Raw genomic sequence first — 20,705 nt, 5'->3', positions numbered from 1 at the left:
GGAAGCTAAATACAGTATGTTCTGGAGGTAGAAAGATAAAGATGTGTACAAGTTTTATTAAAGAACACATTTTGACAAAGCCAAGTTAAGTCCTAACATATACAAGTGAAACAGCCACTCAGGAGTGGAAAAGCAGGAACACCCCAATCACACTTACTGTAAGAAAGGTGATGTTGAACAAGTTGTAATTATCAGCAGAGCTGCTTCAAACACTAAATGCTGCTTTTAAAAACGTGGGGAAGATTAAGCTTTAAGGGGAAAGATACTGAGGAATGCTGAAAAAGTTAAAGCTCCACGTTTTACAGAGATGTAAGTTGCAGATTAAAGGTTTATTTTCTCCTGCTCTAGTTGCACTGGATTGTAACTGCTAAAAGAAAACGCAAGCTGCAAATATATAGAAAAAGAATGCACGTAGTATGGCTGGGGAGTTAGAAAACTTTCCATGCCAGGGAACAGCAAGTCCTCTGAAGGCATCATGGGTTGGTTGAAAATCCTTTGGCTTCTTCCCTCAGCTGTAAATCATTTCAGGCAATCTACTCGCTGGCATGCTGTACTTGTGACTGAGCCAGCCCAGCTAACCTCCGCACAACTGCACCCAGCCTGACACCCCCCACAGACCAGCTTTAACATCACCACTTCTCTTTCCTGAGAAATCCTGGGGCTGGGGGGCAGCGGGGGCCCCATCCGCAGCCTCAGGGGCACATTGCAGCTCAGCCAAGCTGGCCAAGGGAAGAGGAAGGAAATCCAGGGAAACATAAACACTATCTGTAAGCAGCGGTTCACGCAGTCGCACTGTTGGTTTACTTCTTTCTTTTTTGAAGAAGTGGCAAAGCATTGTTTCTTTCAGAGCCCATTTTGCGCTTAGTTTCTTGGTGGCACTACAAGCAAACGGGAGGAAGAAAAAAGGACCGAGTAGGGAGCTGGATCTTTGCCTCTGCCTGACTTGTAGCTGACAAGCAGATTAAGAAGCTTGTGCAAAACAGGACATACCTGCCCCTTGCGTAACTGCCAGCCCGGACCACAAAGAGCTCCTCTCCTCCACAGCTCCCGGAAGCTCTTAACACTACTGAGTGCTCTTACCTCCATACACCTTGTTGCTTTAGTTTCTGATTTCCTACTTTTTCCTCAATAAATAAAATTAAAAAAAAAACCAAACAGATCAAATATTACAAGACAAATTAACCAGTAGAAGTTTCTACACACAGTGAGCAAACAGTTTGATTATATTAACACTGCACAAGTACTTCCCTAGTTGAGTATGCCACTTCCACACTTAGGTGTTTAAATCAAGGTCCTTATACACAGCAGTTATCTACTCTGAGATGGTAGACATCTTTGCATCCAGAAAAGCCTTGATTTCAAGTAAAAATAAAGTCAAAGCCTCCTGGTAGGAATTTTTAGAAATTTCTATCGGACCGTGTTATATTTGAGTCAGAGATTGCATCTCTCCAGGGCAAATGGATTGAGTCCAAATACATTAATGCATGAGCAAATCATTTTTTTAAGCAATATCTGAAGAAAGATGTGAATGTATAATGCCTCTAATAAGAACGACTGCTGCAGCACAAAGTTTTTGCAGGGAGCATTGCGAGAAATATTTCTGTTATACTGGGAGGTGTGGGGATGAGGCACCAGGGTACTGAAGTGTTTTTGTTTTGTTTTGTTTTTTAAAGCATTTAAGTGTTAACTTACTTGACTTGGATGGCAACAAAAGAAAAATTATACAGAATTATTGTTTTCCAGCAGAATCGTAGGAATTGATGTTACAATATAAAATGAACTGCCTCAAACCTCTCTCATGGTTAAGATTTACTCCAAGTCATCAGAAGCAATCAGATAATATTTTTGTCATTTCAAGGCTGTACACAGAACAACAGCACTATGATTAAGACCCAGCTACCTAACAGCTGCTCTGCATTAACCATCAGCAAGCAGGCCATTAGTCAGCAACAAACACAGGCCAAAAACCCATTTTTCATTGGGGTCTTACACTAATGCATTTTACTTTTCTGTTTCCAGGGAAATAAATTTACTTGCTGTTTCATTCAGCTACTGTGCTGAATACATGAATATACACAAATTTAAACAGCTTAGTGGCGTGATCAAGCCTTCAAGAATTTACATCCTCATGATCTGAGCAATATTCTCACTCCACAGTCACATCTGAAAATTATACTGCTATGCTTCATGGCAGTAGAGAGGCTACGGCAGCCAGACAAGGGCCAGTTTTTAAAGCCTCAAGTTTCAGAAACCTGTTGAGAACCCACAACCCTTGTTTGTCCAGCTAGCTCACTGTGTTACTATTTGAATACTGTTGTGCTTGGTCCAGCTGGATTGCAGCTAACTAGTGATATGCCTTCTGAACATAGCAGTGCCAAACCCTTAGGCTCCTAGGACCTTTAGGAAGAAGGTCCACACACTCAAGCCAAACAAGCTATTTTTGTGATATACAAAATGGATGACAACGTACCCGCAGCAGCAAAATGCTGGTTTAAAACATCACCTGCCTTCAGCAAAGAGATGCTTAGTGACAGCTTCCACACCCGTTCCTAAAATGTTGTGCTGCTCAAATCATATTTCAAAGGTGCTTCACACATAAAGCTGTCTTGGGATAAGAACAAGAAAGCATACACAGGAAAAGTGACATTAGGTGGGGGAGGAGAAGAAAACAGTGAATGATTACGTAACAGCTGTTTTTTTTTGCTTCAGGAAGCAATTGGTCTCTCATTTTTCCTCCCTGCTTTATTACTGTTTTCTGTCCTCTCTCACTGCATTACAGGGACTGAAAGCATACAGAACATGCTGTCAATTTAACAGCTGCAACAAATAGCATGGAAGAAGTTAAGGGCATCTTTTAGGTTCCAACAACAGATATGTATTAACATAAGTACAGAAAATAAAACTGTCAATCTAAATACTAGTCCAGCAGCTTGTATGTGCACAGACCTTGTACGTACAGCTAGCTAAAAAGACAGACATGCTGCTTTAACTATAAAACAGTATGAGCAGACTGCAACAGTGTAGAATTTAAACTACCCTTAAATATGTGCAGCAAAACCAGCAGAAGATGAAACCTCTACACATCAGGGCTAAGCAGCTGCTAAAAGATCAATAAACAACTCTGTCAAAAAAAAAAACAGTAACAACAACAACAAAACACAGAAACCCAACCTCATAGCAATGGAAAACCTACGGGGCTGCTCTTTGTGTAATGTTGCCTTTGCAGTTTCTTCATTTTCCCCCACCCGTCTTCATTTCTGGGACTGTGCACCGGTCTGGTTGCTACTGCTTTGCCATCTGTTTTGTGTCTGCAACACTACAATTGCAATGTAAAGCTGTACAACTGATGCCATCCTCTGGCAGAACCCAGTATATCACTTACTGACAGCTACTGTAACGTAAATATGTTGGCAACTTGCAGTGTACAAAAACGATACGTTTCTACTGTTGACAGACCAGGTGTGTTCACAGAAACACTGCAGGTTTTCAATATATCATGCCAGTAACATATCTAGATATAACATTCCAAACAGGTGACTTTTAAACACCACAAGAGAAACCACAGAATTGGCAGAAAAAAAGAGGACGTAGCAGAAGACAAAGGATGAAACTGAAGACTGCACAAAGCTACTAAGGATCCCCATCTGAGATACTGCTAAATAAGCCATATAATTGAGACAAATTACTAGGAAAACTATTACATTTTAAGATGTTAAAATGTGTTACCATCATTTCATAAACACGTGCAAATCTTTTTTAAAAAGCATTAAGCTGTCTTTTTAACCAGATATTTTAATTAAGTGATTTGATACAGCAGTCTTCATTCCTATAACATCCCAAGGACCTGAGCCATCTGATTAGGAAGATTCCAGGACAGCAGCAATTGTGAGTGAATCAAGTCAGCCATTTTGTGTAAGCATCAGTTCTGATGCACACATCAGCACAGACTTACAAGAAAGATTTTCTAGTTGTTGTAATGCGTATATTGCCTCTCCAAGCTACCTGGAACAAACAAAGGAGACATTTTTTTGACCTTTACCATACCATAGGAGAACTGAACTTAATGCTCCTTCAATCTTCTCCATCTGTCCTGCATGACAACCTACGTAGGTTGAAATGTGCAGCTGTACAAACTAGCAACTCTGAAGAGCTGAGAGCAGGTGCCTAATAGCTCCATTCCTTTGCAGATCCAGGGCCTTGCTGCATCTATTTCTTTATGTCTAACAAGTGACACAAAAAGAACAGTTTTAATTGAAGCCATATCCTGCTGTAATTAAGGACAGGCTGAAGAATTGTGCCCATGTGAACCAAATGAGATTCAACAAGGCCAAGTGCAAGGCACTGCACTTGGGCCAGAGCAATCCCAGGTATTTATATAGACTGGGAGAAGAACTCCTCGAGAGCAACCCTGTGGAGAAGGACTTGGGAGTTCTGGTGGACAAGGAGATGAACATGAACCAGCAGTGTGAGCTTGCAGCCCAGACGTGGCTCTGGGCAGTCTGGTCTAGTGGCTGACAACCCTGCACATGGCAAGGGGGTTGAAACTAGATGATCTTCGAGGTCCTTCTCAACCCAGACCATTCTATGATTCTAAGTAAGACATAATTATGTCTTTAAGATGCGCTGTGCCTGGCTTGGCAGTTAACCATTGCAAATCTCTGGATAGCAGTTATGAAAACACTACGTAAGAACTGCAGTGCCACAGTAATTCTTACTCAGGAGAAAGTAGCATTGTAGAGAAGTTATAAGGCAGCACCCTGCAGAAGGTGGCACCTACCACAAGCCAGAGGACTTCCCAGCCTCAGGAGGAGGATCACGTGCCACAGAAAAGAGTTCAATGCAAGAACTGCGTTCACAAAGCAGCATGACAAAACAAAGCGCTTACAAAATTCTACAGCTAACAGACTACCTTCGAAAGCCTTCGAAAGGTTGAAAGAATTTCTAATGTGAAAATGGACTCTAAAGTAAAACAGAAAGATAATTTAGACTAGATTCACAGAGCATTGGGAAGTACACAAGAAGAGCCATTCAAAACACAGGATTAGAGAAAAAAAACATTCTTCTCCTCCAGCTCTCATAACTTTCACTATTTGCTTTTTCATCTTCTGTCCTCTAACTTTTCTTTCAAGATTAGACTTGTTTTTGAAATTTCTTGTTTCAGCAGCATTAAGAGTTCCTCTATCACTGATTTGCCATTTAAACCCAGAGACAGCCAGCTAACCACCTCGTTTCCTAATGTAATGCCTGGCAACAGCAGGCTTTGTATTCCTGAGACCAGGAAGAGCCAAAGGAAGTTAAAACAAACCCTTGTTTTAAGTGGTGGACCCTGGCAAGATGAAGGTGAAGTGTTGTGACAGAGTTCTTACAAGAAATTGCATTGCACTTGGAGTCAAATCCAACAAGCCTCACTGGATACGACTAGGTATCTACCCACAGTCCTGAACAAGTTTCTCTTATTACTTTGAATTCTTGCCCAGCATGCTGCTTTCAACCAAGGATAAAGGACAAGGTGATGCATGTAACAACTTGTATCACGTATGAACAAGTATTTGGGCATCATGGTCTGCAGCAAGGTACGCTAAGTGACTGCCTCCAGGCAGATCACATACATGCTGAAACATGCTTTAACTTTCAAGACAATTAGCCAACAGAGAATATCTGCATAACACTGTATTCTAATGTTGCCATGACTCTGCAGCAAATATGCTAATTGGATGAGAACACAACCTCACATGTAAAAATATCATTCAACAAGCATACAATACCAGCATTTGTTCTTACTATTTATTAATGTATATACACAATTAAAAAGTAGAAAAATTATCTTTGTGAAGAAATACAAACCTACTAATTTCATAGGTTTTCCCAGTTATATACATATTTTCATAAATTTCTGGTAAACATTTACTCTGAAAGTAGAACATTCCAAAAACTTGTAAAGGAACCTCCAATAGGATCTCTACTATATTCAGCTGAATATAGGTTATGTAAGTGTGGATCAGTCTGCTCTTCATCAACCCCATGCAGCACAGGGGTCCAAGAACATAGCAAAATAATCCACTGCTCCTTTTTTAAACGACCCACCTTTTAGTAAATACACATTGAAGCAAGACACATTTAAACCATATAGAAAAAAATCCCAAACAACCAAAAAAGAACTTATTACATTGACATAATAAATATGTAGCCATCCAGAAATGATATTTAAGAGTCTTTTAAAATATTGTTTCCTGTTAGATCTTTGAAATACTAGAATTTTGAAGAAGTTGCAGAAAAACGTCTCTTTCAAAGAAGAAACACGAAACATCAAGACTTATTGTTTTGTTTTCACTTTCCTTCTTGCATCCTTATGTTTCTTCCGGCATTCCTGAAAATATTTCAATTTTAACACAGCATTATCAGAAGTTGTCAGTTCACCCATTTATCTCAAACTGGTTTTCTCCATGCAGTTAAGTAACTGGCCCTGTGCCACACAGGCTTTCAATAATTTACCCAACTAGATACAACAACATGAAATTACAAACACAACCAGGTTAAAAAAACAATTTAGCTTCCTGATATGAAGAAGTTTAATGTCTTTCTGAAGTTCCCAAATTTGCTTTTACTGCAAATTAGGCAAATAAACAGCCCCATTCCGTTCTCATGCTGAGATTTCACCTATAGTTTTCAAAACACAGTTGTTTAAAATACTCACCTCAAGTAATAATCTGCGCCTGTCTTCCCAGCTATCTTTTTCTTCATTGAGGTTAACTGATCTACAAAATAACTTGGGTCCCTCTGCACAGAACAAATTGATATGGTTAAAGCCATTGGAATATGTTAACACTTCTTAAGTCTTATGCAAAATAGTGACAGTTAAAATCAGATCTGTCATCTTCGGCACAGATAACTCACAACCTGTAACTCCACAACACAGGTGACTAAAACAGGTTTTATTTGTTGCAGCTTTGCATGGTGGAAAAACAAAGGGCGCTGTAGCTTTCCTTACTATGCTGAAATATAAATTGCAGCAAACCAGCAATCCTTACATTAACAGCTCAGCACTGTGATTCTGTGTCTACCAAGAAAACTTATGCCTGCTATGAACTCAGAGCTTGATTTTAGCAAGTACTGTAAATCAGGTACATAGACCAGGTTACAATACAATAACTGCATTAGGTACACAGTAACGTTTGTATACTTTTCTTAAATCAATCTATCAACTTGTCTCAGAAAATGAACATTAAGATTGCCCTAATAATCAGTTGTATAAGATATCAGAAACAACTCCATTCTTTTTCTACCATGGAATTCATTACATTCACAAGAAAGAACACACCACATTATTTAGTACCAAGAACCATATGGGTGTACGTGCCTGAAAAGCATATTGAATATTCCTAGTAAGAACTGAAGCATGGAAAAAAAAGATCACATATATGCCTGAAAAGAACCAAATACCTAGCTAGTTTATCAAGTGATATTTGTAAGCTCTAAAAGACCAGCAAAATTTAGGCAGTGACCTAAAAATAAGAGTGCAAGGTAACAGCTGTAGTTTCTGTTGGGATGCACTGCTTCAACTCACACCACAGGAAATGACTGAAAGTTGTGATTTTTTTCCTCTTAACATCTCATCTGCATTTAAGTTAGAAACCATTAATTAATTAACTAGGCAATCTTTTTCCCCTCTTCAGTTGCAATAAAGAGATTAGAAGGGAGAGAAAAGGTGAATAAACTGTTTCACCTCTTAATCGTTCATCATCTTTGGAGAAGAAGAAAAACCTAACACTTCCTGATTGTGGTAAAGGGAGAAACCTAGAAAAAAACAAAGAAGTGTTAACACCACAGAATGTAGCCTCAAGTTCCATTAGCATACATTAAAGCTGCAATATTTCAGAGAAATAGCAGAACAACAGTGCTTCACAGTAACCAAATACAGCCTTCTGGATAGAAATATTTAAGAACACTTGACATTATTTGACTTGGCCAAAACCAGTACCCAGTTAAATACTCACGCAACCAACTAGAAACTCAATATTAACATTTAACTTCAAATCAAGTCTGATAGCAACATTTCTTAATATTGTGTTCTGTGCAGTAAAGAGTGCTTTCTCTTAAAAAATACTTTTCTTGGTTAAAGATGCACAGTGAAGGTGTTAGCTACCCATGTTTATACTTGCTGCTATCAAAATTCACCTAGCATCAACTTCTACCAAGAAGACAACAAATACAAAGAGAACTTGCATTTCTTTATCTCTTTCACTTTCTGTTGCCTCTGGTTCGTCATCATCCTCAGAGCTACTGTCCTGGAAACGTGGATCTTCTTGCCATTTGACTTTCATAGGTTTTATTGCTTCAAAAACATACGGCTCTGCAACAATAGCACAAGAATCAGATTACTCTTTTCCTTGCCTTGCCAGTAGACTTCTACTCAAGAGCAAAGTAGTTATATTGGAAAATAACAGACTTGAACAGTACAAAAACTCCCTTCATGTATTTTCTATGACCCTATGGGCAAGTATGAGTGTAGTTTGCTTTTTCACATGTTACAAATCCATCCTCAAAGCGTATCACTAGTATTAAATACTGCACAGGAAAAAAAAACACAGAAGTTCCTTTGAAGCTCACTGTTAGTGTCCACAGTTCTGATCAAGTCATTCTGATAAAACAGTTAATATTGAGTTGGGAGTCATTCCACCTATTCAAATTTTTAGCCTGTAATAAATGGAACATAAACTTCCTTTCACTGTCTTAGAAAGGTTCTGTGTGACAAGACTCATTACTTTGCTATTTTCACATACATGCTCCTGCCCAAAAAATACACAGCCAGTTGCTAGCAGCTCAGTTTACATGTGACAACTGACACATGCACCTGAGCACTTACTAATCCCCTTAGCCAGAAGTTCTGAACTTAGAGGTACCCTCTACTTTTAGTACATAAGCACAGTATCTGTGCAGCCAGAAAAGAGAAGATAGTTCTTCCTTATACAGCCCCCCAGCAATATGAAGCCATTTCCAAACTCAGCAGTAGCTAGACTATAAAACAAACATTTTATTCCAGTGAAAACTCAGTAAGTTCTAATTTGGAAAAAGAGTATTTACGGGAAAGAGAGCAAGTTTAAATGACCCACAATACACTTATAATTTGTGCTGCAAAAACCATTCTATTCGTGTTCTCCCATCAAGGCTTTCACATGTCATACATGGTTTTTTTGAAGTCAGGTTGAACAAAAACAACAAAAATCACTGTAGCAACCAAGGTATGTGAAATGGAGAGAGACTTGTCTTTTTGTTTTGTGTCAACACAGTAGCTTGCACAGCAGCCCCACAGTACTAAATAGGATTTTTAATCAATACAAGCCAATAAACAGATAACACAAGATAGTGCTTAAAGTGATTCTCATTGCTAGGAAGCCTGTGAACTCCAGATGCTGCCTGTGGTCAACTACTTTCCTCTTTGCTCCAGTGAGCTCTTGTTGCTACACTGAAACCCATGTTACTGAACTAATAATACTTCTCAGGGCTGTGTTATTTTTTCCTGTTTCTGTTTCAGTTATCTCCACAGTACTACTCAGTAAGTGACTTGATTTCATTTTTTGATTTTATTACATAACGTTGATTTTCCTTAGATTAGGACTTCCGTTTTATTAACTAGATAATACATCAGTGATCATGTGTTACTGAGTTTCAATTTTTCTGAAATTACAATTAACCACATTTTAAAATGTTCATGGATCTCAGGGGCACAGTTAAGGACTTCTTCTGCTTGTAACAATCCCTTAATTAACACATTTATAAAATTTTGTTGGGTTATATGAAACCTGATTTGACTTATGTATCTCTCTTCCTGTTTATTAAAAAAAAAAAAATAAGTTGACAAGAATTGTTTTCATTACTGTTCAAAGAATAACTACAGAATAGTTCCTTCTCACAAGGTTATCCCTTGACACCACCCCTTATAAAATTCCAGGGATGCAAATATGATTAACTGCAATTAAACCACAGAGATCTTAGTAAGAGAAGACCATAATGATTTTGCTCAGTTAAGTGATCTTATCTTCTGAAAACTCCCTGGTTTCTGACATTAAAATATGCTGTATAACTCCACAGTGTCTGGAATAATCAACTCATTAGAAATAGTACTCTTCCCATGTATGTTCTATGTATGTTACACTGTTACCTTCTTTTACATCAGATCGATCCTTGTCATCAAAGAAGGAAAATTTGAAATCACTAGAATCCTGAGCCGTGTTACTCTCAGCATCAGGCCCCAGATGGTCACGTGGAGTTGCTTCCTCTGCTTCATCTTTGTCCCAGGATATTCCTTCCTTTTTTTTTGATTTGTTCTTTGAAGACCCAAACAACTCTTTTAGATCAACGGCAATGTCACAGTATATTTCTTTAGACACTTCAGGCAGCTTCTCACTCTCTTCTTTCTTCTTCTTCCTTTTAGCCTTACTGAAATCAGAATGTTTAAAAAAAAAAAAAAAAAAAAAAAAAAAAAAAAAAAAAAGATGAATAAATACCACAGTGCTTCTCCTCTTTCTTAGCAATTCCAGACTCTGGCAATAGGATATTCCAGGGTCTACAGGACATCATGGGCATCCCGTAGGTTCAGGCTTCTAATCCATTTATTTCTGCCTCACACAAGTTGCTACCCTTTGAAGGTAAGCACTGGGGAAGCGCCTCAGGTTTGACTCCATGAAAAGACAGCAGCAATTTTACTCTGTAATGAATGGCACTCTGAATCTCCTTTTAATACATGACAATACCTAATTTAAATATAACAATATTCAGGACATAGTTCTATTGCTGGAAAAAAAAAAACCTGTTAGGAACCAATGCTTTCTGTTCACAGATTCACAAATCCCAAAGCCCAGAACCTGAAACCTGTAGGTGAAAAAGGAGGACAGAAAATAGCACGTAAAAGATAGATAAAAAAAGACAATATATTAAGTTTCTACTGGTCATAATCTTTATCTTAGCAATATCAGGGAGAAGTTAAAAAAATAACAGAGCTGTCTGCATAGTACCAAAAAAAAAAAAAATCACCGTCACTTTTTGAAAGCCAGCCTTCAAGGGAAAGAAACATCACAGCAGTTACCAAACTGTAATAATACCTCTCTTTTTCTACAGCTTTTGGTTTCTTCTCAAAAACTGCATGATCTTGCCTCGTGGGATCATAGCGGAGGGCATTAATATCCCTATAAAGATAGAATGAAAACAACATAGAACAACCCATGTGACATAAATATCCAACTCAAAGTTACCCTAAAACTTTAAAATTTACTTCTTCACCAGAAAAGCTCAGGAACAATCAAGAAAAAATATACACAATTGGCTTTAGTCAAGTTTTTGTACTGAACATAAAATAGACTTCAAGTTGTGTGTCATAAACTTCTACTAACCATGCACATCTCCTAAAAGAAACAGGCATAGGTATATTGATAGATATTTATCTATAGATGAACCAGTATCAAATTTTACATGTTGACAAATAATCAGTCTGAGGGGAGGGGAAAAAATAAAGACTTTCAACTAAGATAATCAAAAGTTTAGACTGAGCCTAATACTAGTGTGGAAAGACTATGCTGCTTACAACACAGGTTGAGTGCCTCTAAATGGGTGTATACTGTATCATTAACTGAGTATTAGAGAAAAACAATTCCCAAAAGAGTTTCCTAAAATAATCTCTGGGGTTGTACAGGTATTTTCTCCTGTAACAATCAGAAATATCAACAGAATGAAACAGTATTACAGGACAACGACAAGGGAACTAGCACAATAGAAAGGTGTTAGAAAGAAAAAATGGTAACCCATCTCTGAGATCTGGGCTTGCAGGGAAAACTCCACAAGGGAAGGATCTCCAACCAAAGATCCTTACCAGTGGCAGTCAGCCCTTCAATGAGCTCTAAGAGAGGTGCAGCCAGGCCCCATCCCTTCCTGTCTAACAGCCAAATTCCCTTCACCTGTGCTCCCAGTGCTGACTGGGTCCTTTCCCCAGGTGCTCAATCAGTGGTTCAGGCTGACTCACAAGTCACCATACACCTCCTGTACTTAGTTTTTAGAAAATAAAACTTGCACAGTAGTCATACAAATAAATGTGACTGTGCAGCAGTGGAATGGTATTTAGCAGTTAGCAGCCAATTGATGCAACTCCAGTGACAACTGTCTGTAAAAGGTTCCTAATTGCACATTACTACTCTTAATATTGTTAACTTCTACCATTTCAGTCCATGGCTCTGTGCCATTTTACGTTAACACCTTGAAAGAAGGATATTTACCTTATTTCTCACATGCAGTCCAGAGAAAACAATAACCTTATTAACTCCTATGGAAGTAACAATCTAATTTACTGACTTGCTGCCTAGCTTACATGTTCTTTGTCAAGCTTGTTTATGCTTGCCCCTGTAGGGAACAGGCAAGGACTAATTAAGATATTAACTCTCAATCCCAACAATCCAATCATATAAAATTTACTGGAAGAACTTTAAGTACATACTTGAATTTCTTAGCATTTATGGCCATTTTAGTTGTTTTTGATTGTTCCAGGTCAATATTCAATAGACTTCCCAGTATTTGCAGATTTTTCTTTTTCTCTGCAGCAAACTCTTCTTCTTCCTCATCTGCCTCCATTGTATTGGTTTCTCCTAAATAAACAACAAATAAATAACATTCCCCCATTATGACCAGAGTAAGCCTGTAACACTTAATGTGTAACACTACTACCATAGTAGAGCTCATGCAAATAGGCAAGCCACTTTCCTAATTATAAAGCTAATTAGAGGCTTTCCTCCTTGTTATGCAGCTAGTCTGACTATAGATATTATGGACCCTATTTCATGTGGAAATCAGACAAGTTATAAAAAAGCAAACAGAGTAAATAATTATGCAAGTTTTGTTTGTTTGTCTTTGGCATTTTTCAGCTTTTCTGCCTTCTAATATATAAATATATAATGGCCTCAAGTTGTTCCAGGGGAGACCCAGGTTGGATGTCAGGGAAAATTTCTTCTCCCAGAGAATGCTCAGGCACTGGGAGGGCTGCTCAGGGAGGTGTTTGAGTCACCATCCTCAGAGGTGCTCAAGAAACATTAGATATTGTAGTAAGGAAAATGGTTTAGGAACCATATTTAAGGGAAATATCAGTGGTAGCAGGACAGTTGCACTGGGTGATCTTGGAGGTCTTCTCCAGCCTCGGGGATTCTGTGATTTTATTTAAAAGTTATCTTTCTAAGACTGCTAAACCAATGGAGTGCAAGCTGACTACAAAACAAAGAGCTGAAATGAATGTAAACATCAAGAAGATTGTATTAGTTAAGTCATCCCTTATCCTATGAAAAACATGGGTAAATGGTATCATCCTGAATTAAAAAGATCACTTCAAACATTGATTTATCAGCCAAGTTAATACCTTGGTTAGCTACTGAAGTGTGTTTGCAACATGTTTTTGAAAAAACACAGCTACCAAAATACAGTAAGTACAGCTAGGTTATTTTCTGAGAAATGACCAGAGAAGCAAAAATAGTTTGTCAGTTGCTTCAAGCATCCAAAATTAAGGCTCCATTATATAGCTCTATTACAATTATTGCCTCGGAAACAAGAAGAAGCTTACCTTCTTCTTCACTCTCACTTTCAAGGAATCGAGCGTCCATGCGAAATCTTTCATCTGTGCCAAAACGTGATTGCAAATTTAAGAGCTAAATAAAAAGAAATTCTATTAGGTGCTGGAGAAGAAATCACCAACATATAATAACTTCTTATTTCCACACTCTATTGCTACACACTAATAATCTTTAGCTTAATGCCTTTTTTGAATATGAACAATTTCTGAAAATGACAATGCCTGTGAACTCACACCCCCCCAACATGCATTATCTCCTCCATGGCTATTGTTCTCTCTGCAGGAGATAATCTCATGGTAACTTTGTCAAAATCATAGTGCACACACACACAAGGCTACATATTACATACTTCTGAAGTGGCATTATGGTGATTTATGAGAAAGTCATTAACAGCTTCACTCACTTTTTCACCAGCTTTGCCTTCAAACTGTGGTTTAATTTTGAATCTCTCATCATCTGTTTCATCTTGATCATCTTCGCTGCTTTCAAAGAGTCTTCTAGAAGATTTAGGATCATGTTCCTTCTTTGTTAAACAAGAAGAAAAATACAGGAAAGGAGCCATTTTTGAAAGTTTGAGAAAATAAGTCAGCTTTAACTTTTTTCATGTGCTTTCCAACATATCTGAGAAAATGCATTTCTAGAATGACCAATATTTACTGACCCATTCATTTCAAATCTTATGCCATATACACACCTTCTAAAGATTTTTACAGTTAAATGATCATTAACTTTAAGTAGAGGCAAAATATCCAGATAAAAAGTAACTCAGGTTTTACAATACGAGCTAGTCGTAAAAATCCAACTTCCTGATTTATAGAAGGGGAGATCAACATTAAAATATCAGTGTCTAAAACCCTTCTGAACAAGTCTCATTCACAGTATAAACTGCAGAACATAGTTTAAGTCAGTTGATAAATATGAACTGCAGAAAAGGTACGCACTCCACAACTTTAAAACACAATTTCTTTGGACTCAAACATCACTTTACAATCACCACTTTCCAAACATCACAAACAAGACTCTGAATTAATAAAGATTCTTTGTCCACTGTGTTGGAAAGAGCAACAAGCCTTCCCACAATACCGAAGCCCAAACCTTCCCTTCCTGTGACCAAAAGCAGAGAAATTCCAAACTAAATAATTATGCCTTGTAAACTAAAAAATTGTTTTTTTTTAAATCACAGTTAAAACATCTTGCATACAGATCATTATCTCCTTACAAATTCTCCAGCATCTCTAGCTTTCGCAGAGGAAGGACATACTCTTAGAAACTTGCTTCATGTTAGCTAGAATAGAATCACTCAAATTAATTGAAATATTTATTGTTTAAATTTTCCTTTCACTAAGCTATGAAAAATAGTCTTCAAAATAGAAGTTACATTTCCATCGATATGGAATAGCCTCAAAGAATACCAGAGTTCCTTCTAGCAACACTTACTATTCCATGCATATCTTCTGAACTCTCATCTTGCTTCAACGTTTCTTCCACTTCAGCTTCACTTTCCATATCTGAATTGAATATGATGTGTTTATGCTTGTTTGCTGGCTGGCTATCCTACATAATAAGATAGGCAGGTTAACAGTAAATGTTCAGCACAGTCACACAGAAGTATCTTGGACACATTTCTATGAGAGTAAAGGAAGAATCCAGCACTCCTTTTGCAATTCTAGAGCTATCCCAGGAATTAGGCATGCCACATTTTATACATACTGCAAAAACAAAAACTGAAATGTAATCAAGAATTACACAAGCTTGCAAAATATCTTGGATTTTATATATATATATAAAAATTATATATGCATATATTTAATTTTTCCCTTTTGTTTTACTGCCTGCTATTCAGATAAGATACGAGTGCAATTACCAAATTTGAAAGAGCTCCTTGAATGAGTTTCTTCTGTAATTGCCTTTCTTTCTGTCTCTCTTCCAGAGCTGCCAGCCTCTTCTGGTTATCCTGCAATTGTTTTTTTGTATCAGATTCCTTTGAAGCAGAACCTGGAAGTTCTTTATCATCCACAAGACTCATCTTCCTATTTGCACATTTCTTAATTTCACATTCTGAACTTGTGTTGCTTACATCTCTTTTCATTTTTTTTGAAAGCAGTTTTGGGCTTTTCAGTTGTCGTTTCACATGTTTCTGTGACATGGCAGCATTACTATCCATGTCACTGCTCTCACCTTCACCTTCATCGGTGCAAGGAACAACATCTCCATACTCTGAATTCTGCTCACCTTGCAGAGAATTTGTCTTCGTGTTCGTTCCTTGTAAACGTGGCCCACAAACATTCTTATCTGGTAAGGAAGCAGCATCTGACAACTCTTTGTGCCGTTCACAATGTATATTTTGATTCTTTTTAGTGCTGACTTCAAGAGAATAAAATGGATGGTTCTCAGATTGCCCTTCAGGTGACTTCTCCCCACAAAAAGGAAGAGAAGCTTCAAAACCTGAACTTCCTACAGATCTCTTTTTTAAATCAGTGCTATCCTTAGTTGACTCATTACAAAGGGATCCCATTCCTCTGAAGGGCTGGAATTTCAAACATGAATTACTTCGTCCTTTGGAGCTTTCCTCATCAGCATCCTCCTCCCCATCTAAAATGGCAGCAAGTATATCTTCAGGACAGATGCACTTTTTTATAACTGCAGGAGGAATTTTAGAATGTTCTGGCTTATGCACGACGTTGCCTTTAGCACTTTCTTTAATGCTGCACTGACTAGAACTCTGCGTACTACTGAATTCTTCCACTGATGTCTCAGATTTTTCAGCAGCCAAAGCTTTTAGGTCATCTAATGTAAGGTCTAGACGATAACAGTTTTGCATCATGGATTCATAATCAGAACTCATATCAGACTCTTCTTCCTCAGACTCTGAATAAGAGCTCTCACTATGACTTGCTTTTGCTGTACTGTTCCCTGCTGTACTCAACAAGGCAGAAATGCTAGGTTTTCTCATTTTCTCTTTGCTTTCAACATCATCTTCTCTTAAATTGTGAGTTTTCAGTGAGGAGTCATTTACCAAATCACATTCCTTACTAGATAACATTTGTTTATTTTCCACCTTCACCTGTTTAGCATTTTCCAAAACCGCAGTTTTTGTGCTACTCAGACCTGGGGCTTTACTCTCAGCAATAATCTCATCTGTATCCGCCGAGTCATAGCCATTGTCCCAGTCCATAGCCCCTCTCTCTTTACTGTTTCCTTTGACAACTTTCTTCACGCTGTCTCGATTGCCTAAGGACCAGTGAGTATTGTATTTTAACTCAAAATTATCTCCAACAATTTCCAGGTGGTCACTTTCAGTCTCAAAATTTTTGGTTTGCTCTTTTTCCATCTTCTTTATCATCATTGCTCTGATTTCCTCTTCGGAATCAATGTCACTGTCAGTAGCATGCATTCTGTTATTTGGAAACACAACTCTAGAAATGCTGTTTTTATCTAATAGTAAACTTTGCCCTGATGTATTACTATTAAGACTGCTTGGAGGTAATTCAGACTTCTCACTGGATTTGGTTTTTGATCTTTGATCTAGCTGTGATGAGCTTATGTTTCTCAAACGTGACCGACACCCAGAAGGGAGCACTTCCACTCCATTCACATCCTGACTGCCCAGTTGCCTCAGCTTTTTAGGTTGCTCTTTAGTCACAGGGAACTCCCCTTGTCGTTTCTTGCTTATGCTGTCATCTTTCTCTTCCAAATGCCAGGTAAGCTTGGATACAGGAACTACATGTGTCAAGTCTTCCTCCAGCTTTCTAAGGTTGTGGCAATATTTTGATGGGTCATACTTCACAATGTTCATATGAATTAAGGAATAAAAACAACACGATTCTTTCAGCAAGTAGAATTCCAATCTCTGCAAACTAAATTCTAAGGGCAAGGACGAGGAATGCTGTGACAGCATGCCATTAAACAAAGGACTTGCAGTCTAAGGAAGTTGTTTAAATCACAAAAAACTTATTATATTTACTTAAAGGACTCAATAAATCAAACATGCCATAGTAGTCAATAAGAAGACCATTTAACAAATATATATTTACCATTAGGATGAAAGAAAGAAGGGAAATGTGTCTATGTCCAACCAAAACAAAAAGGATATTTTATTTTTCTGTTGATTCCTAAGGTGAAGGATAGGTAGGACTCTGCCAAATTTACCCACAATCCAATTCTAAAAAAAAAATGAAAAATTAGCATGAAAAAAAGTAAAGAAAATAATGCTTGAATAAAAGATTCATTACAAGAATGACAAGAACTTGTAAGGTATTTCCTCAGACAACTTTTTAAAAGATGACCACGTTTCACACATTTCTTTACCTACAGCATAAATGAACGCAATATGAATGTAATAAGTTTGTGCACAATTCTATTTCTTTGTTTTAATTCTCCAGACAGCTACCCCACCGTACCTTATGGTCTGGCACCTCTGTACCTGGTACTGCTCTCATATGAAAGTCTACAACACCAGCCTTTTTCAGTGATTCTAGAAGAACTGTTTCATCCTTTCTCCGTGGCTTTTCTTTCTGCAGCTTTGCTTCCTCTCGCTCCATGGCAAGCCTGTATCAAAAAGTACACAACATATGTAAAAAGATTTGCCTGTGTGTTAGATCATAACTGGAAGCAACCCTTCCCACAGAAGGAATTAACATAGTTCTGATTATAGCTAAGCTTTAAGGGAGTAAGTGGCAAAAAGACTGTGCTATAAAATATGCACCACCAGCCCACCAACGTCAATAAAAATTAGAAAGATTAGGAGCTTAGCAGATGCCTAAAGCACTGCCATAATATTAAAAGTTAAACAGAAAAAGGGTACATCAGTAAAAAATTTGTTGATTGATTTTTACCTGTGTAAAAAGCTTTCTTTGGCAAATTCAATTTGCAGTGTCCTCCCTCCCCATTTGGTTTTATTTAAAATTGATATGCCTTTAAAACAAGAAGACTAGAAATTAATATTTTCTACATTAAAAGATACACACTGAACTTAACAATGATCCCTTCTGTGCATGAAAAATCCAATATCCTACACTTAACAACATCTACATTCAAAATTATGGTTCTGACTTGGAAAGTTCTCATCAGGTCTGTATAGGTCATCTCAAATACAGATGTAAAAATTCAGGTACACATACTCTGAAGTGTTTATGCTGTCAGAGAAACTCTTTGGTAATTAACACTTTGTTTATTTTGAAAGATACAGTTAACGAGCACGGAAAACCAGGAGGAAAACAACTTGGAACTTAAGGAATCAAAGTAACAAGGGCTGGGCTAACTTTTAATTAATCTCAAAGAGCTTTCCAATTCCTAACAGAAATGCTTCCTAAATAAAACACCAAGTCACCAGTGCTTCTTCTTCAGGTATAGGTATCGCCATCTGGTATTTTGCTGCTACATATTATATGTAATTTCATAACTCCAAGTAATTTTGTAATTCAACTATTCTGGAATTTGTATAACTGTCAGAACACAAGAAGTTTACATGAATTTTCCTTCTGGGTTTCCTCCCATGGAAAGTCCCTTCTAATGTTTTATGGCTCTGAAGAAAGTGGCTGAAATGTTTCCTATGTCTTTTGAAGGAAGAGCAAGAATAAACTCATAAATCAGCTCTTCAGTTGCAAGGTAATTTTTTTCCACCTGCTTATTTCCACATACTGAAAACTCTGGCAAAATATCTTTCACAAAATCCGCAGCTTATGGCAAACGAAATGCATATGATAACAGAATAAAACTAGGTCCACCTTTACCATGTCCTGCCTAGACGTATCATGAATAATGCAACTTTGTTCAAGAACACGATTTATTAAAAATAAAAAATAACACATATAGACATATGTACATACTTACATTTTCTAAGATCTGACTCAGAACTGCTGACAGTGATGTAAGCAAAAGTTTTCGTAGGGTTCCCTGCTCAATGATAAATATTTAATTAATTTCTACATACTTTCAGTATTTCCCTTAAAGCTGAAAATTATGTTATTTCCTGAAAATAAAGTGCCTCTGGAGCAAAAATCTTATTTCACATATGAAAAACAATTCACTTTTAAAGAATGATGCAAAACTGTTACCCTGCTCATCTTTTCTGGTAATAATCTCTACATCCAAAACACGTCCAAACTTCCCAAATCTTTCTTGCAGTTCAGCCTTAGAAACTGTATGGCCAAGCCCTCCGACATACAGGCGTTTTGAAACTTTTTTCTTCTCCATATTGAAAGAGTCAAGCTGTCACATCTGTTTGCCTGTAAAAAGATAGTAGCAGATCACTAGTACTTAAATTTCAGGGATTAAGTCAATCACATCAAACATCAAATTATGAAGAAAAAAAAAAAACATTCCATCAAAAGTTCTCCACAAAGAACCTTGGAGAAGAATGCTATGGGGAAAAGCTATTAACCTGTTAAGAAACAGAGGAGCAGAAGGCGAGCAACTGAGAGCCTATGCAGAGCATGGGAGCGAGGTGTGCCACAGCTCTGACACTCAACACATCCCCTTCTGGCTTAACAAGTTCTCAATGGCAACAGCAGCAAAAACAGGGAAAGCCAAAGCGCAAGGTCGTGCCTCTTACTCCACAGCAGCCACCAGCGATCGCTCATTCTTCAGATATGGGAAAAAGAAACGTGAGTAAAGGAGGCCTTCCCTGGGATAAAGGGACTCAGCTGACGGCGCTAGGTCACAAGCACTGATAAGATCCCCCCTAGCCTTCTCTTCTCCAGGCTGACCAGCCCCAGGGCTCTCAGCTTTGCCTTATAAAGGAAACGCTAAACAAGAAGACGTGAAGAAAAAGAAACGCCACGGGGATTCGGGCGCCCGCAGCAGCACAGCGTGGAAGGCACGAGGCGTGCTCCGCACACCGCTCCGAACGGCCCCGCCGCCCCCAGCCGGCTCCGAACGGCACCTCGGCGCCGCCACGCGCTGCCGCGCTGCCCCGCTTCCCGCCGCTGCCTCGGCACACGGCCTCGGCGGCGGACCCCGGCGCTCCCCTCACCACTGCCGGGATCCTGTTGGCTGCCGGGCGGGTTTGAGAGCAGCACGCAGCTCCGGGCCGGGGAATGGCGGGAGCTTTAGGCGCAACCAACCAGGAAAAAAAAGGAGGGGAATTTTCCCCGAGATGTAAGG

At 38.3% G+C, this 20,705-nt stretch overlaps 1 protein-coding gene and 1 long non-coding RNA gene across 6 annotated transcripts; both read right to left on the bottom strand.

Moving 5' to 3' along the window:
• Positions 1–990: 990 nt before the first annotated feature.
• LOC146543396 (uncharacterized) lies at positions 991–4,811 on the bottom strand. The gene is made up of 3 exons (XR_014886437.1): positions 3,194–4,811; positions 2,471–2,605; positions 991–1,124 (listed from the first exon to the last, which is right to left on the bottom strand). It is a non-coding gene; the product is annotated as an uncharacterized LOC146543396 (long non-coding RNA).
• Positions 4,812–5,770: 959 nt separating this feature from the next.
• NOL8 (nucleolar protein 8) lies at positions 5,771–20,679 on the bottom strand. Of its 5 annotated transcripts, none has more exons than XM_010718396.4 (17): positions 20,575–20,679; positions 19,658–19,828; positions 19,434–19,496; positions 18,437–18,515; positions 18,002–18,149; positions 17,695–17,763; positions 15,466–17,391; positions 15,039–15,155; positions 14,005–14,124; positions 13,592–13,676; positions 12,482–12,629; positions 11,100–11,183; positions 10,160–10,437; positions 8,224–8,350; positions 7,724–7,794; positions 6,695–6,777; positions 5,771–6,367 (listed from the first exon to the last, which is right to left on the bottom strand). In XM_010718396.4, exons 2-17 carry the CDS (start codon positions 19,794–19,796, stop codon positions 6,314–6,316), a joined length of 3,591 nt encoding a protein of 1,196 aa, XP_010716698.1. In that variant the 5' UTR covers positions 19,797–19,828; positions 20,575–20,679; the 3' UTR covers positions 5,771–6,313. The 5 variants fall into 5 exon arrangements, with proteins under 5 accessions (XP_010716698.1, XP_085092336.1, XP_085092334.1 ...); XM_085236210.1 differs by having other exon boundaries at positions 14,005–14,121; XM_085236208.1 differs by having other exon boundaries at positions 20,148–20,630.
• Between the last annotated feature and the right edge of the window lie 26 nt (positions 20,680–20,705).

The sequence above is a fragment of the Meleagris gallopavo genome, chromosome 14, assembly GCF_905368555.1.
Source record: "Meleagris gallopavo chromosome 14, MGAL_WU_HG_1.1, whole genome shotgun sequence".
Taxonomy (NCBI): domain Eukaryota; kingdom Metazoa; phylum Chordata; class Aves; order Galliformes; family Phasianidae; genus Meleagris; species Meleagris gallopavo.
This window is presented reverse-complemented; position numbering and strand designations above follow the sequence as displayed.

Coding starts and splice junctions, on each gene's coding strand:
- NOL8 (XM_010718396.4), bottom strand. CDS start 19,796: ATGGAGAAGAAAAAAGTTTCAAAACGCCTGTATGTCGGAGGGCTTGGC. Junction 17,764..18,001: donor CAGAGGTGCCAGACCATAAG/GTACGGTGGGGT, acceptor TTTTTTTTTTAG/AATTGGATTGTGGGTAAATT. Junction 17,392..17,694: donor GGAATCAACAGAAAAATAAA/ATATCCTTTTTG, acceptor ATTCATATGAAC/ATTGTGAAGTATGACCCATC.